The following is a 12,796-nucleotide window of genomic DNA, read 5'->3' as shown; positions in this document are numbered from 1 at the left end:
TAAATAATATACATAATTAACGAAATATTTGAAGAATAAGTTAAAAAAACAATAATTTTTTTACTTAACGAACTAAGATAATGAATTAAAGAAATAGTAAAACGAAAAATCGAATAAATATTATTATTTTTATTCAAATAAATAATCGAAATAAATAATATACATAATTAACGAAATATTTAAAGAATAAATTAAAAAAACAATAATTTTTTTACTTAACAAACTAAGAGAATGAATTAAAGAAATAGTAAAACGAAAAATCGAATAAATATTATTCAAATAAATAATCGAAATAAATAATATACATAATTAACGAAATATTTAAAGAATAAATGAAATTGAATAATATTTTTTGTACTTCATCAATTAAGATAATTAATTAAAGAAATTGTAAAACGAAAAATCGAATAAATTTGTAAATAATATATATATATAGAGTTAGATAATTAACGAAATATAATTTTTAAATAAATATTAAATAGTCAAATATGTGGAAATTTTTTTGTTTAATTGTTTTAATATGTGATTAGATGAATTTATTTATTGGTTTATTTATATGAAATTTGATTGGTTAAATTTGAAGGTACGATATTTTATTTAAAATTTCTTTTATATGGTTTTAACATGTATTAATTTTGTAGGATGGAATATCATATCGACAACGATCTGAGGGCTCATTCGGGAAAAGTTACGACGTATTGTAACTTTTCCAGCTATACGACAGTACTTGAGGGGCAAGACGAGGAGCATATTGACTTACTCCGTCGATCATTTTTATGGTCGTTCTATCCGTTGAAGGACGTGCAGTTCTCTAGACAGATTGTTGATTCTTTATTACTCCGGCTGCTTAAACCAGTCGATGGCGATCAGTTATATTTTGCTATTGGGGACGGGAAGGTATGTAGATTCTCGATCCTTGAATTTGCCCTGATTACGGGCTTGAGATGTACCGGGGAAGAAGAAGCTAGAACCCGTATTATACGAAATAAAAGGTTATTGGATTTATATTTTGGAGGTAAAGGGCCAGTTACACCACCACAGTTAGAGGATGCATTTAGGAAATGCGATTACATGTTAGACAAGTTGAAGTTAGGGTTGGTGTATATACTGGAGAGTATACTGAGGTGTCGACATCGTAGGACGTCGATTGATCTTTTTTCATTGGATGTTGTTGATGATATCGATGCTTTCAACAGCTTTCCATGGGGTCAGAGATGTTACACCGATACTCTCCATGTATTCAGAAGGGTACACACTATGCCGAAATCGGAGAGGGGCGATCGCAAATATGATGTATATGGCTTTTGCATGGCTTTGCAGGTAAATATTCAGTGTAACGTAATGCGTGTTGAACTTTTTTATTAAATATATATGTAAAGTTTTATTTTGTAATTGTTGCAGCTGTGGGCATATGAGGCTATCCCTGCTTTGGGTAGCAAATGGGCGATCAGAAGGGAGACTAGCTGCCCACGAATGCTTCATTGGCGAGCACATGAAAAGCCATCGGCTAAAGATTTGATAGTTATCCTCGACGATCCTCAGGTGAGTATTATATATTTGCAATTTATATTGTACATACATTTACTCGGGTCGATACACGTTCATTAACACGTTGAAATATGGTATATCAGCTCGAAGTTCATGCTGAGTTGGTTGTCTCGGTGGAAGAGGAGGATGCAATATATGTACGTGAATAACTTGTTCCCCCTACTGAAGACGATCCAGTATTTGAGTCCGTTCCGGATAGAAATATAGTACGTTTATTTAAGTTCATTATTTATTTTGACTTATAAATTCATGTGCGGATTATTAATATTAATTGTCTTCTCTGTGTAGGAGCGTCATCCGGAACTTCCACTTAGGAGATCTCCTTCGCCTCCACCGATGAGATCTCCGTCACCTCCACCGATGAGGTCGCCTCTACCGCCATTATCTCATTCTCCGAGGATATCTCTGTCTCCCGTACCCACCCACCTCCCACATGGATCGCCTACACCCAGTCAGACCCGTCATTCAGATGATTTCTTTGCACGCATGACTGGCATTATTAGAGAGGAGCTGGGAACGATGCGCCGTGATTTTATGATAGAGGTAGTCGCATTACGAGGGGAGATAGGGGTATTGCGACGGGATTTTACGACAGAGATCGTCGCAGTACGAGAGGAGATAGGGGTGCTGCGACGAGATTTTACGACAGATATAGTAGCTTTGCGAGATGAGATTGGAGTGCTGCGACGAGATATAGGAGACCTTCATACTGAGGTTGCAGCACTTCGAGGCGATGTAGCAGGCGTCCGAGGGAATGTCGGGGAGACTGGTGTCCCACGAGATTGGTGGGCAACGGCCGGGGGAATCGATGATTTTTTTGGTTCAGTGCCGGAGGCCGAGAGGCAGGGGTGGAGGTCGGGCCGGAGGTGCCGGAGGAGGCAGAGATAGAGGAGGTGGAGGGAGGGACAGGGGTGGTCGAGGAGGTAGCGGAGGGGACATCAGAGGTGGTAGTAGAGGGGGATGATCAGGTTGCGGAGGATGAGAGGACGCCGGAGATGACGGATGACGAGGTAGTATTCGTGTCCGGGGGGCGACGGAGGCCCCGAAGGGTAAGAAGCGTGCTGCTGACGCGCCAGAGCTGATGGTCGGTAAAAGATCAAGATTGCCGTCACAGTACGTCGTTTCTCCCTACACGGTCGAGGCGAAGAGAAGGGGATTTGTGGATGGGGCGTACCCCAATCTTTTTCGCGACGTCGACCCAGTCAGACAGAAGGCGTTCGATGATTGGTTCAAATCCCTTAAGTCCGAGTAAGTATTTTATGATGTTGCTACTATTTTTTTGTATCTTTGGTAACTGTTTTTTCATTTTTCAGAGATAGTTATACCATCGGCTGTATGACCGTGCCCAATGCTAAAAAGTGGTTTGAAGATGTACTGACGACCTCAGCTTGGCTCGCTGATGATGTAAGTTTTTTGAGTTTCCGTTTATTATATTTATACAAGTTGTTGGTTCATTTATTTAAATGACTCTATCTTTTTTGTTGGTGTTTTTTTGTTTCAGCATATCGACTTGGCTATGGAATTGTTACGCGATCGGGCGCAGAGATACCCGAGATCTTATGACAGTCCTACTCGAGTTATCTTGAGCGCTGAGTTCGTTCGTGTCGTAGATATTGAGCATCAGGAGCTCCTAAGCAAGGGGAATGATTATGTTCTGTCTGAGTACATGCTTGAGTGGGTGATTGGACTACAGTTGAGGTGCGGAAAGCCGTGGACAGATTGTACACATATGTACATTCCAGTGATCGCGAGCTCACACTGTTTTTCGGTGGAGATCGTATTTGCTGATTCCACCATATATGTGTACGACTCTGATCATAGCTGTCTGACGCAAAATCAATTGGAGCAAATACTGGAGCCATTGGCTGTGATCGTGCCCATGATGGCTACTCATGCGATGATTCGAGTAAATGATAGATTAGCCATTGTGCGGAACACGACGACTGCGAGACAAGAAAGATCGTAAGGATTTACAACTTTTAAATTTTCAGATTTAATTTTCAATTATATGTTATGGAACTAATATCTTCTAATTCGGTTGCAGGGGTGACTGTGGCATATTTGCAATCAAGTACATAGAGTTCTTGAGTATTGGTCGCAATGTTGATACAATAAATCAGTCTTCGATTGATATGTGGAGGCATAAATTAGCTTGCGACTTGTATGATTATAATTGTGATCCTTAGTACATTGTAAATTATTTTATTAAAATGTAAATGTTGTTTACTTCAGTAGGATTCGTGTTGTACTGAAAGAAATAAATAATCGAAATAGAGTATATTGTATGATATTATTTTGAAAATTTAAATGATAATCGGGAATTAAATGGACTAAATCGGATGCAATTGGGAAATAGTAAAAAGAAAAATCGAATAAATATTATTCAAATATGAAATAAATAATATACATAATTAACGAAATATTTAACGAATAAATTAAAAACCAATATTTTTTTAACTTAAACAATTAAGATAATTACTTAAAGAAATAGTAAAAGGAAAAATCGAATAAATATTATTCAAATATGAAATAAATAATATACATAAATTTAACGAATAAATTAAAAATCAATATTTTTTTCAACTTAAACAATTAAGATAATTACTTAAAGAAATAGTAAAAGGAAAAATCGAATAAATATTATTCAAATTTCAAAGAAATAGTAAAAGGAAAAATATGAAATAAATAAGATACATAATTAACGAAATATGTAACGAATAAATTAAATTGAATAATATTTTTTTTTACTTAAACAATTAAGATAATTACTTAAAAAATAGTAAAAGGAAAAATCGAATAAATATTATTCAAATAAACAATCGAAATAGAGTAATTAAATATGAAATAAATAAGATACATAATTAACGAAATATGTAACGAATAAATTAAATTGAATAATATTTTTTTCTTAAACAATTAAGATAATTACTTAAAGAAATAGTAAAATACGCGGTGGAACTTCAGGTGGCAACAAATTGTTAAGTGCTACAATATAATCAGGAACTTCCCACTCGGCTTCATTTGGTAGAGGAAATATAGTTTCGGCATACGCTGCTCTCCAAAAATCAGTCATATAATAATGACTGCACAAGCTGTGTGGTGGAAATCCTCTATACATAGCCACTGCGACAGCATGTGCACATGGAAAACTTTCCAATTGAAATTTTCTGCACGTGCAGGTATTGTCATTCAAGTCTACAATGTATCCAACGTTGCGCCCGCATCTCACGGAGAAGTGAAATTGATCTAGTGGTTCCACAGATAGAGCTTTTGCCACTTCCAGAGTTTTGAATAGTCGATCTTCCTGTGCCGGAGCTAGCACACTCGTGCAATTTTGGGATTCTTCACGTCGGTCATAAAACCACTGTTGCAACTTGCTGCGAATATGTTCTATCATTGCGAGAATCGATAACTCTCGATCCTTCTTGAATAATGCATTCAGCGACTCTGCATTATTCGACGTCATCATGTTGTATTGACGTCCTGGAAAATGTGACCGTGCCCAATGTTCGACCCCCATTTCTGATAGATATTCCCATGCACTTTCTGATTTATGTTCTATTTCGCCCATGAACTTTGTAAACTCTTCAAAGCTGTAAGTTTCTGCAGCTCTCCTAAACAATGCAACGACGCCACTGCCCCGGTACCTAGTCTTCAGATTGCCCTGAATGTGGTACATGCAATAACCATGATGTTCTTCTGGAAAAACTTCGGCTATACCATTTATTATTGACTGCCCCCGGTCAGTCACAAATGCAAGGTTCTCGATGTTCCCAATTACTTCTCTCAACTTCGTGAAGAACCAACGCATTGCTAGATCATTCTCTCTATCGACAATGCCAAATGCAAGAGGGTAAATTTGGATATTGACATCTTGACAAGTAGCAATAATCAACTTTCCTTCATATCTAGCTCTTAGGGTTGTACCATCAACTAGAATTAGAGGTCGCATAGCATTTCGAAAACCTCTAATGCATTGTCCAAGAGCCATAAAAAAATACTTGAAGCGATTCTGCCCATCGGTTTCAATAAAAAACGTCGAGTCAGAATTAGTTCTCACCATGTTGTGGCAATACCTGGCCAATTTGGCATAACTCTCCTCTGTCGAACCCATTAAATCTTCCAATACACATTCTTTAGCCTTCCAGGCCTTCTGGTAACTCATAACCACCCCATACTCTCGACAGATGTCGTTGATGATATCTGTAGGTCTGTAAATCGTCCGTGGATCCTGAAACTTGTGCATTATCTGTCAACCAATAAATCATGATCGAGCTTGCCTGTGATCATTTTGACGAATACCCACTTCACAAGTATGTTCTCGCGCATACTTACGAACAACAAAGAACTCATTTGTGTCCATCTTTGTCGCACTCAAACGCCAACTGCAATTGTTGTCCACACAAATAATTGTGTGTGTAGACTTATTTGATTTTTTTACCTTAAACTCAAAATTATGTTTCATTGCAATTCGGTGCGCGGCTTCTTGCAAATCTCTTTTCGTGTCAAACAATTGATCGACATGTAAATCTTCATCATCAGGAACTACACGCGAACAATTAGAAGACCGTGTACTCGGCCCAGCATGTGAGCTCCCACCAGACTCATGTCTCTGTCTGGATAAAGCAATCAAATCCTGATTTGTAAATGGCCTTTCATCCTCGTTGTCTTGAACTTCCTCATAAATCCTTCGTGTAACGGTGACATCATGGTGAGTAGCAACTGCCCCAAGAATAACCACATCATCCTCCCGAGCAATCTCAACAGTATCCCAAAAATCATTCTCATTACGATCCTCTCCATCAAAAACTTCGTGTTCACCCTCGATGACATTTTTCTTCAACAAACTTAGGCAAATAGGAGTCGTCTTTCGACCTTGGTTCAATTGAATTAGATGCTTTATTTGCGCTTCAGAAGTAACTTTCAAAGGTGGAATCGAAATTGTTGAATGCTTTTGAAATAAAAATCCCAATTCCATATCGTACTGAGAGGAATCGACGTTAAGCATGTTTTGTATTTCACTGTACATTTCTGTAAACGAAGTATTTTTTGTTATCGTAATAGCAGCAACCCCTTCTCCTTCACTCGTCCATTTCCATTCCCATTGACCATTTTCTTTCCTTTGAAATTCGTCGAAATAACAGATTGGGATACACGCTTTTGCCATATCTGCATTACGAATTAAAAATATCAGAATAAATTATCAGAAAAAATTATCAGAATCGAGGAGCGGGACGCAAACGGAATCCGGATCGTCGGCAACGGGCGGTCCGGACCGTCCGCAACGGACTGTCCGGATGGTCCGGACCGTCGTTAAATCCGTCATTCCGACGTCTGATCGGTGCCGGCCTGAACTTTGACTCTAATATTATTTTTTCTATCATTTAAAAAAAATATACGACTTCAATAAAAATAAAATTAAATACTACGAAAAGATACTTACCGAATTGAAGTGCTGAAATTTAACTAAATTTTTCTGTTGAGGTTGATAACTGATAAGTTTATGAAATTTTGATGTTGAAGTGGATGAAAAATGGAAGAGTTTTTATCGTGTTAGAGTAAACTGATGAAAAGACTGACTTCGTTTTCAAATTTCAATTGAGCCTTGTTTGAATTTTTATTTGTAACTTAAGGATATTTTTGTCTTTTTACCATATTTCTATTTTTGTAATTATATAACTCATTTAAGGGCGTTTTAGTCTTTTATACAAGAAATGGCTATTGTGGTGAATGTTAGATTTTTATGGTTAAAATGAAAAATGGTTGGTTTGACAAAGCTATACTTAAAAGTACCCCTAGGGTTTTATTGGCATTAGGGCCAATTAAACACTTGTAAGACCATAATAGTTCATTGTTTGTTCTTGATTGAGTTATATAAAACTTTAGAATTCTCCCAATTTTCCGTCTTTTCTTACCTTTCCTTGGATTCAACAACACTAGATTAAGTTGCCTTTCGGCGCATCATTTTCCATTTATTTCAAATTGTTTGTACCGTAATATTTTGTGCTAAACGCTAGACATTTTCGAAAATCAATTCAAAAAAATTAGAATGCCTGTATTTCAAATTCTCAGCACCATTTCCCAATTCAGCCCTTGTTTGAGCCCCATTATTTCTGTCAAAATAGATTCTTCAACAGTGATTTGCACCTGTTTCAACGATACATTTTTCATTAAAATAATATTGCACTTAAATCCAATTTTTTTAACCCCACATTTCTCATTAATATACTATTCAAAAATACATTTTTTTGACAAAAATGAGGCTCAAACAAGGGCTCAGTTTACTCATTACTGAAAGATTGAATTCTTACATTTTGCTAATTAAACTTTTTACTCTTAGAACACATAAAAACTGATTAAGATAAATCCACCATTCCCATCAAATCCCACATTCCATCGTCATTACCCAGATTTAAACTTTTTCTCAAGAATAACCATACAGATCTTGTACCAATTCTATACTATTTAACTAATTTAAGATCAGCCACAAACTGGGTAAGTTTTAATCCATAAAAAAATTATGAATAATCTACGATGCAAAGGAATTAGACATGAATTAGATAGAAATCCAGAATATAAAGAGAGAAATAAACAACATACAGAGAGATCTTGGCTGATATTAGAGATTTCTTCTTTGGCTTTTTCAGAAACCCAAAATGTACTAGCTTTTAGGCTCCCAACTTTTGTTAGGGCTTTCTCCATTCTTTCTTTTTACTGTTAATCCCACAACTTTCCTCCGAAATGGAGAGAAAAAATGGGATTGATTTGAATACAGGGATGGTTTTTTTTTTCCCTAACTCAATTATTTCTGTATGTATTTTTGGGTGGCACAGCTATTCAGTTTTTTGTCACTACTTGCAGAGTGAAAATAACGACGCACCCACAACACAAAAAATATTAGTAAAAAAAGAAAAAAATGAAAAATAAATATGGTTGAAAATAAATGCATTTGTTCAATATTTAATCTAATGGATGACTATCAAATTTAAACCACAGCGAATTTTGAGTAATGCTATTTGTAGTGAAAATTGTCAGTAATCGTCCTATGTAGTATATACTTTGCAATTTGATATTTAATACATAGATATTGTAATTATTTTTTGAATTATATATCAAATGAAAAATTGTCACGTGTACGTCATAGAGAGTGACTGTCGGTAGTTTTCACTGCGAATAACATTATTAATGAGTAGTAAATTACTAGATAACAGGAATTAATAATTCCCACATTGAACATTCATTATTAAACTAATCCATTCATTTATAATTAAATTAAGAAAATAAAAATTGTTTTCGTTTATATACAAATTGTTTTAAACGAGTTCCAAAATATAATTTCTCTTTTATTTTCTACCAGACGATTGTTCATAGCTTTAAGTTTAATCAACTGATATTGTGAAATTGAGCTAATTAAGACACATCTATTTAATATAATTTATTTCCTTGTCCATCAAATTAGACTTCTATTCGACACCTGATAAAGATCCACCTCTTCAAATGGCCAACCTATTATACCAATACTCATTTGATAGGGAATATTTCATAAGAGGAAATTTAACCTACACCTGTTTTTATCTTTCAACTTGAAAATCAGGTTTAAAACCTATTTATTTAAAAATCAGGTTATATTTTAACTTTTTAATTTTGATATTTGTTATAAAATTAAAGGAAAGAGGGAAAATAAGAAAAGAAATGGAAAACAAAACTCAAGTGTGTATATTTATTGAAAATCAAGACTCAGTATTTATAGGTTCTAAAGTAAGAGTTACAATTGGAATAAAATTGATCTTCTAAATTAATATTTATCTATGTATTATGATAATACTAAGAGTGTGTTTGACCAACATTTAAAAAATATATATATATATTTTAACATGATTTAATATCATTTCAATAACACATTTTTCAATAAAATAATATTACACGTAAATCTAAATTTTTTCTTATTTTTTAACCACAGATTTTCCATCACTACACTATATAAAAATGCATTCTTGTGGAAATAATATGTCTCAAAGAAGGGCTAAATAATCGTCAATAATTATTTCATTATTTTACAACACTTCCCCTTTGATGATTATTTATGCAATAACTATTTTATTAAAACTTTGTTTGGCAAAAAAAAACTTGATGGGACAAAAATGCCAACAAATGAAAAAAAAAAACAAATAATTTGAAATAATAAAATACTGCATTGTTAAGACTTTGTCAAGAAAATACTGTAAGACAAAATTTGATTGAAGGAAAAAGAGTACAGCCACTTCTAATTTCAATTCTTGTATCAAGCTATTCACGTCTTCTACATAAATGCCTTTAATATTACAGATTTTGGTAAAGTATGTCTTATGTTGTCTTGCATAGTCTCCACTCTTCAGATAACACCGTCTTCGTACGAGATATTTAACAATCTTTAATGACATTAGTAATATGATAATTCGAAAAAAAAAATCTCTTGTTGAACTCTTTAAGAGTCTCACACATATAAGAGTATACTTTTTAAGGTAAATACCTTGGAGGTTAAGGACATCATTGCACAAAGAATATGTGTCATTAAGACCTTATTAGGTAAAACCCTGTAGGAAAAATCATGATGAAGAAAAAAGAGTACATTATTTTTTCGAGTACACTACCAAAGTTGTCTCATTAAAAATCTTTCAGGGAAAAACCAATGGGACGAAATCTTGATCAAGGGAAAAATAGTATGACGCGTATTTACTTCCCTTTAGGATGAAAATATCATTCGAATTATACTTCAAGCATATTAAATTCTTCAAGGATAATATTAAATTTATGTAAGATAAATTGACTATAATCAATTTATTTTATGCATATCAAATTTAATACATTGTCACTCTAAAAAAGGTAGAGACATGTGATTACATTCACTACATAATAGCTTATCTATTTATACAAGTTTTCATGATATATATTATGTAAAGAGTCGTACATTTCATATACGACTTTATTTTTTCCATTTCTATTTCGCATATGTATACACCTTTTGATGTTCAAACTATAGCTTCAGAAACTTTAAGTTTCTTCAGTAAATTCAATTTATCCCTTGTTTGGGCTCTATTATTCCACATTTTAATGAAGGGAATAGTAATTTTTGAAAGAATGTGTGGTTGAAAAAGAAAGAAAATTTTTTAGGTTTACGTATAATATTATTTTATTTAAGAATGTGTGATTGATAAGAAGAGAGAGAAAAATGAATTTTAATTTAATGGGGGCCAAAATGGGTTTAGAATTGCGTCCCTTTTATTCGGTCAATCATTACTTCGATCGATATATTTCGATACATTTATTTTGATATCCTTGCTATTCATAATATGAAGCAACATATCACATACAAAAGTGTTGTCGATAATTTTTTCTTTTTGGTTCTATTTCTTTTCTCTATATAACATAACTTATTAAGACATCTCAAATTTCATTATTTCGTGTACCTAAACATCTCCAAGATTTTATAATTTGTTATATCTAAATATTTATCAAGAGCATATGCCTCATTAATGGGACCATCTTCGTGAATTGCTCCATTTTCATTTAGAGAATTTTTGTATTAGAATCAAATATCATCACACTTCAGGCGTACCATAAATATATCAAATATAATGCTATCAAATTGTCCTCCTAGGGAGCATTTAAAATTAATACGTCAGATATAGTCTATCGCTTTGGTCAATAAATGCATTTAAATAAATTATCTTTCTAACTTCTGGTTCGACTTGTCTTGATAGTTAAGTTTTTCATTCATTTATACTTTCATTTGTACGATAAATTGACACATAAATGTACAAGTACCTTAATATTTTGACTTAGGTTGCAAAATGGATGAATATGGTGAAAAATATTTAAAAAAATGCGAAAAAGGACTAAAATGGAAGAAATTGGAAGTTCAGAGACCAAATTACAAATAATTCAAAGATGAAACGGGCGATGAAATGATGATTGAGAAGGCTAGGGGTCAATTGGGTGCACCTAGAAGTCAAAAGAAGTTAAATATGAACATAACATTTTCACGGATCAATTTTCAACCGCACAGGGATGTTCCAGATTTTCAGCCGGAGATTGACATCCATTTTTGACCTAGTAAACGTTCGAATTAGAAAAGAGCTACTTTTAGCAAAATTGTAGCTCTTTGTGTTAGATTTTCAATGCAATTTGAATCACCTTAATCAAATAACGGAAAAGAAAGTTATGGCCAAAATATTAAAAACTATCCGATAGAGAAAAGTGGTATAACCATGCGACCGTAGCCATTTGTTCCATGTGGTTGCACATAGTGGTTCAGTGAGCTCATAGGCTATAAATCTTTGATCCATGCGATCGTACAAATTTCTACCATGCAGTTGCATAGTTCAATTCCGAGGCATGAAGTTCGATTTCCTGATTTCAATCAAACACTTACGAAAACCCGTTTTCATCACGATATTTAAGCCCCGGGTCATCCCAGAACGTAGAATACACATCTCCATACATATTTTCTCTAGTTTTTACGCAAGATTTCCATGGAAAACTAAAGATCTTGATGAAGCTATGAAGGAACTCAGTTGGTTTTACTGATTTCAATATCTTCTGATTCATGTAATTTGCATTTTTCATTGTCAAACAATTCTAGGGTTTAGATTTTCTTTTCATGAATTTGTTTCGAAATTGGCTCAATGTTTATTAATTTTTCATGGATTTAGTCATGCTTTTTTTCATTGAATAATTGAAATATTTGTTTGAGTTTCAATTTCAATTAATTTTACTGGTGTGATTCTTTACTGCCTTATGCTTGAAGTATATGGTTGATCTTGAATCTTATTTCAATACTTAAAAACGGGAATGTATTTTAGGAAGTTTAATCTTTATAATTACTATTGAATTAAATTGGTGCTTAATGTTCTATTTTTTTTGGCTAGAGAAACTAGGTTGAATATCTCAAATTAAGTAAAACAACATGAATTGTTGATGTTGAATAATCCAAATCAATTGAGGGTATTTCGACACTTCACTACTTCACCCATTGACATTTAAATCTCATTTTAATTCGATAAACAAATCATTTTCATACAATTCACGAAAACCCTAATTTGTTGAATCTTTTGAGCAACTTATTCATCTCCCTATGGAATTGACGCTCCAAAGCTGTGCTATAACTATCGCATTATTCTTTGGGCGTAATCATGTCTTTTCCATAATTTAGATAATAATGCATTTTTACATTATTTTCAACTTCTTAATTCTTCTCCCAAACTGCTGA

The 12,796-nt window shown here is 33.7% G+C and overlaps 2 protein-coding genes across 3 annotated transcripts in view; one reads left to right on the top strand and one right to left on the bottom strand.

Moving 5' to 3' along the window:
- LOC111401596 (uncharacterized protein At5g01610-like) overlaps positions 1-8,388 on the bottom strand; it is a 12,798-nt gene extending 4,410 nt beyond the window's left edge. For both annotated transcript variants that reach the window (XM_023029405.1, XM_023029406.1), the window contains exon 1: positions 8,149-8,388. In XM_023029405.1, coding sequence (XP_022885173.1) covers positions 8,149-8,250 — 102 coding nt within the window. In that variant the 5' untranslated portion in view covers positions 8,251-8,388. The remainder of the gene's footprint in view (positions 1-8,148) is intronic.
- Positions 821-1,920, top strand: LOC111401597. Its single transcript, XM_023029407.1, has 5 exons — positions 821-897; positions 1,197-1,320; positions 1,402-1,542; positions 1,632-1,754; positions 1,837-1,920. The coding sequence occupies exons 1-4, from the start codon at positions 860-862 to the stop codon at positions 1,695-1,697; spliced, it is 369 nt and encodes a 122-aa protein (XP_022885175.1). The 5' UTR covers positions 821-859; the 3' UTR covers positions 1,698-1,754; positions 1,837-1,920.
- Positions 8,389-12,796: the final 4,408 nt, after the last annotated feature.

Source organism: Olea europaea, chromosome 10 (assembly GCF_002742605.1).
Source record: "Olea europaea var. sylvestris chromosome 10, O_europaea_v1, whole genome shotgun sequence".
Classification (NCBI taxonomy): domain Eukaryota; kingdom Viridiplantae; phylum Streptophyta; class Magnoliopsida; order Lamiales; family Oleaceae; genus Olea; species Olea europaea.
The sequence above is the reverse complement of the archived record's forward strand: the minus strand, read 5'-3'. Positions and strand labels throughout refer to the sequence as shown.

Bases quoted from the DNA above. Each gene is read 5' to 3' on its own strand.
- LOC111401597 (XM_023029407.1), top strand. From the start codon at position 860: ATGGCGATCAGTTATATTTTGCTATTGGGGACGGGAAG. The intron at 1,321-1,401 runs GTAAATATTCAG...TAATTGTTGCAG, and splicing joins GCTTTTGCATGGCTTTGCAG to CTGTGGGCATATGAGGCTAT. The intron at 1,543-1,631 runs GTGAGTATTATA...ATGGTATATCAG, and splicing joins TTATCCTCGACGATCCTCAG to CTCGAAGTTCATGCTGAGTT.